Source organism: Montipora capricornis, unplaced genomic scaffold, assembly GCF_036669925.1.
Source record: "Montipora capricornis isolate CH-2021 unplaced genomic scaffold, ASM3666992v2 scaffold_497, whole genome shotgun sequence".
Lineage (NCBI taxonomy): Eukaryota > Metazoa > Cnidaria > Anthozoa > Scleractinia > Acroporidae > Montipora > Montipora capricornis.
In genome coordinates, this window is record NW_027180235.1 from 50,001 (window position 1) to 55,000 (window position 5,000).

The 5,000-nt window shown below is 37.8% G+C and overlaps 1 protein-coding gene across 1 annotated transcript in view; it reads left to right on the forward strand.

Annotated features, from left to right (window-relative positions):
* The window catches only part of LOC138036716 (5-hydroxytryptamine receptor 7-like), an 864-nt gene extending 324 nt beyond the window's left edge, over window positions 1-540 (forward strand). Inside the window, exon 1 of the mRNA XM_068882823.1 lies at window positions 1-540. This exon is cut by the window's left edge and continues 324 nt beyond it. Coding sequence (XP_068738924.1) covers window positions 1-540 — 540 coding nt within the window.
* The last annotated feature ends 4,460 nt before the right edge of the window (window positions 541-5,000 follow it).

The window sequence follows — 5,000 nt, forward strand, 5'->3', positions numbered from 1 at the left end:
GCCACATTAGCAATTACTCTTCTCGGACTAGATAGATTTTTCATTACTTTAACACCGCGCTTCTATCGAAAACAATGGAAAGGAAAGTTGTTCGTTGCATTTTTCTTTGGAAAATGGATTATCTCCGCGTTTATAGCGACGTGGCCTCTGCTGTGGTTAGACGATTTCCACGTTTCCAAGGATACAGGATATACTTTTTGCCTGTTCCTGTACGAAAATCCTGTGGCGGGATTTTTCGTCGTTTTCCTCATGTGTTTGTTGTTAGTCAGTTGCTTGTGTTTTTACGCAATATTCAGCACATCGAACAAGGGATCGTTCAGTACCAAGCTGAGAAAAGATGACGGGTTCAGCTTTTCTGCTAAAGAGCGTGAAGTTTCCCACTTGGCGGACCCTACTGACAACAAAGATCTCACTATTTTAGCAGCTTTGGTCGTTGCTGTTTATTTCTGTTCCTTGTTGCCTTGGATGGTAAGAGAGCTGACAGAGGACACTTCATCGCGATTTGTCACCCCATATAGAGCAATAGACCGATTCGGTTGACTCAATGTTGAACCCAATTGAAATCTTTCGGAGTTAAGGTTCTTTATGTGTTGCATTTGCATGATAACTTAGTGTAGCAGTCACATTTAAATGATATCGAAATACTTGGAACAAAACGTTTTACTCCTAAAGGATTTAACTTGGATACAAGATTGAGTTAGCCGAATCGGTCTCACCCGACTAATCCGTGACATTTTATTTCGCACTTTGATTTCCATACACGAACGTTAACCTCAAATACTTGTTAATACTGTTAACCTCAATACTTGCCAATACAATACTCAAATACTGTTAACCTCAATACTTCCTTAGCATCTGGATTTGAGCCCAGGATCCCTCTTCCATGAGCCGAATTTTTTTACATTCCAGATGATCCCTAATTTCTTATATGGGGTGAAATTTTGCTAAAATCATTTATACATTTTTAAAAACAGTTTCGTATTCGGGGTCCGTACTTTCGAACTATGAATATTTCAAATGAATGAAGGGGGTAGTTTCTAAAGAAACTGTGGTGCTGCGTCGGTGGGGAAGTAGTATACAAAAATTTGGTTTTATCAACGGAGTTGATAATGTAAATTGGCCACCGTACAGAGATTCTAAAAGCTGACGTTTCGAGCGTTATCCCTTCGTCAGAGCGACGAAGGGCTAACGACGAAGGGCTAACGCTCGAAACGTCAGCTTTCAGAATCTCTGTACGGTGGCCAATTTACATTATCAACTCCGTTGATAAAACCAAATTTTTGTATGAATATTTCAGTTTTCTTTTTTATTTTTTAAATTACATTAGTTTGGTCAACTGCGGGAACGTGTAAAGAAAACCCATCATATTAATCACTATGGAGGCTCTGTGCCTTAAAATTAAGTACATACGGGGAAAGGACTATCTCCTCTCTTTAGTATTACGGTCACGAATCAAAACAGGAAATTGAATAAACCGTTGTTACAATTGTCCCGCTTATCATTTTGATTTCAAGCAAAACAGAACCGCTTGAATCTTAAACATTTAAATACCAAGACATACAGCTTTAACATCAATTCCAAAACATCTAGGCTTCTCTGTTATATTTTATTCTAATTTATTTCAGATAGCCATTACACTTGGTACTCTTTCAGTGGACTATCCTTCGCTGTTCGGCTTGTGTGCGCTCCAGTTACCACTGGTCAGCAGTCTCTTGAACCCTTTGATATACGGTATCAGGTGGCTTCCTTACAGAAGGGCATATCATCGGGCACTGAGGTGGCCTTGCACAAAATGTTGCAACAGGAAATTTCAAAAATCATCGCGTTCAAGGTCGCATAACTTTAACTGTAAGTATGCGAGCTGGCTGATATTTTACTTGAGTATCTTGGAAAGAGTGAATTTCGTCAAACGCCGCGATCAGAAATTTATAACACGTTTGAAACGTGTTTTAAGGGCCATTTAAACGATTTCGACATTGTCTTCAACATGTGCCTTTGAAGCTAAGTCTGGAGTGTTTTATCAAGTTGACAACATTGTTAAAAGTGTAAAAAAAATTGAAAGCTTATTCAATTAAATTTACACTAGTTAAAGAGGCAGTGTCACGCTATTTCAGTCCAACTTAAAAACACTAAAATACGTCTTTGCATCAATCAAGACCAAAAATCAATGGTGTACTTTTGTTGCCAATAACAACTGAAGTGCACTGAAGCTATTCTTTGTTATTTGCATCCATGGATGGAGAGAGGATGCAAATTGATTAAAACTTGAAAAAACTGGCCCTTTAAGTCAGTTTGAGATCTTCGCAGTTATGAACGCTACTTTAATAGCAACGAAAGGAACTTGAGCCTGAAAATTTCAGGCTTAAACTGGATTCAAACCCACGCCCTTTCTACTGGTGAAACATTTTGTCATCCACTTTTGGCTCGAAAAGGTCGAGGGAAATGAAATCGTTTAAGCCTGCGAAGTATCCAAAAAACAAATTGGGTGCGCGAGGTTTCAGAGTAAACAAGAACATGAAAGGTTCACATTTGTATGCTCGCAATTTCGTCACAAGCTCAAATTTGATGATTTTATGTCGTTGTTACGCCGGGTAACGCAAACATATGTGCTAAAATGCGCACGGCACGATTATTTCTGCTCTTTTAACCAACGATACTATTGTTTTGTGGAGCCAGTGTCGTTGCCGAGGTTGCCATCGTTTCTGAAACTCCGTTTTGTCTGCACCCAGTACCAGCAAGGTTTCCTTATTTCTTTACAGGCACAACAAGCGCTGGCCACAGCTTCTGGATATCGGATGGTTTTGTAGAGGCCGACGCTGATCATGAAAACGCTTTTCACGTTCTTTTTAGTAGCACCTCGTACATTAAGCCACTCGACTTCAACTTAGATGAGCTGGAAATGTTCGAGCAAAATTCAAGATACACTAATATGGCGCCCTTGTCAATATCCAATGGCCAAAAATCTATCACAATGAAAGATACGACGTGGTGGGCGGGTGGAAATCATTTTCAGAATATATTGGATTTCATCGAGGCCAAGACGGGAGGAAATCATATACCTAGAAATAACAAATGCGCAAATGAGGCTCACACACCTAGCGCAGAGACTCGTCAAAATCATACCAGTGCATACACTCGGTCCGTACATAAACGTGAACCTGCGGTACCAGGTCATGCAAGTGACCTCGAGTTATCTCTTTTTGGACATAACACTTCAGATATCCCGAGTGTTGAGCGGTGCGATAAACAAAAACATAGTGCTACATGTTCCTGTCTTGGAAAATCAAAATACTATCCTGTGGAAAGGAAAAATCGCGAGATGGAGTCATTAATGCCTGACGCAATAGAGAATCTTACCTCTAGAGATGCACTTCCTACAGACGTACACCTTTAATCTGGCAGTAAACTATACACGAAAAGAGAATTAATTCTCCCACTGACGTAGACAATTTTACACAATTGTCTCTTATAAACACCTCAAAAATTCAGGCCCCAGTTATTCGAAGGGTGGATCATCGCTATCCACCGGATAAATCGCTATCCACTGGATAACTCAGATGGTGTTGCTAGTGTTTATCCGCTGGATAGTGATTTATATAGCTTTATCCATCCTTGGACTGAACAACCGAGGCCAGGTCTCTTTATAACGGGAACTCAGTTGGGAGAGCATTGCACCGGCATCGCACATGTCATGAGTTTGAATCCCGTCGGAGCCGCTTGAATTTTTTGAGGTGTCTATAAAGATAATTGCTCAAATTGCTTAAATTGCCAGTTTTGTTTCAAGAAGGAACTTTCTTTGGGAAAAATCATATCTCCTCTATTTTGTCCTTAGTTTCAATAACTGTTATTCATCGTCATCAAATTTATGTGACACGGAAAGGCTAAGTTATTTCTTATAACGCTTTAATTATCACATCTGGATTCAGAATATCCCTATTATGGACCTTCGACATCTATCCAAAAAAGACATTGTAGAAAAAAGACGTGAATTATATCACCTACTGAACGGAGATGTTTTCTACCCAAGTAAGAATTGGCCCAAAGATACATTATCTATATTTTGGAAGAAACCCATTGGAGACCTAGACACATTCAAGCTCATGTTGTTTTTCATTGGAAACGGTTGCTCACCTCATGTTATATCAGAATGGATTCTCTCCTCTCTATATTGGGCTGAACCAGCTAAATGGGACAAGCGCAAACGCCAGATTGACTTTATCCACAGCAACATTGATACCAAGAGACACATATGGTTCTATTATGACATCCACTGCAATGATTGGCTATACCTAATTGGTCTAAAACGATGCAAAAATCAAGAAATCTCCTTGCAATTCCTTAATTCAACTAGCACCTAATCAATAATTCTGTGTAAAAAAAATTTTTGTTTGACTTATTTCATAACACCTTCTTTCAAATTTTGAATTAAATCTCGAACTTTAATACTTTATTCATATCATAATTAGTATTTCAATTATTATTGCTAAGTTTATTTGTCTCTCACAAATTCCATCATTCACTAAAGAGGATTTTTCAAAGAATACTCTCACTAATTTTGAGTGCTCTGATTTATCCCATTGTTGGGTTCAAAGACCGAATAAGTTTTCCATAATTCTTAGTATACCAAGAATTTTTTGTAATAGAAAATATTTGTCCTTATTTTTTACTATTATTTGATCGAAAAATCTTATATTGTAAAGGATTTTGTACATCTTTAATTTTGGTTACTTTTTCTGTCTCCAGTTAAATTTCTTTATTTTTTCTATTCACTTTTTATCACTTATTTTTAATTTTCATCATTATGTTCCCTTATCTATTTATTTTTTATCCAAGCTTTGTCTTAGAAAGTTCCTCCCTTTTAATACACTCTTGTACTTCTGGTTGTTTTTGAAATTAAAATTTTAATTTCACACAGAGTTTGTTTCTTTCGTTAACTTTATTGTGGGGTTGAGAGTTTGCTTTGTGAACATCTCGCCCTCATTTTACAGACTAACCATAAC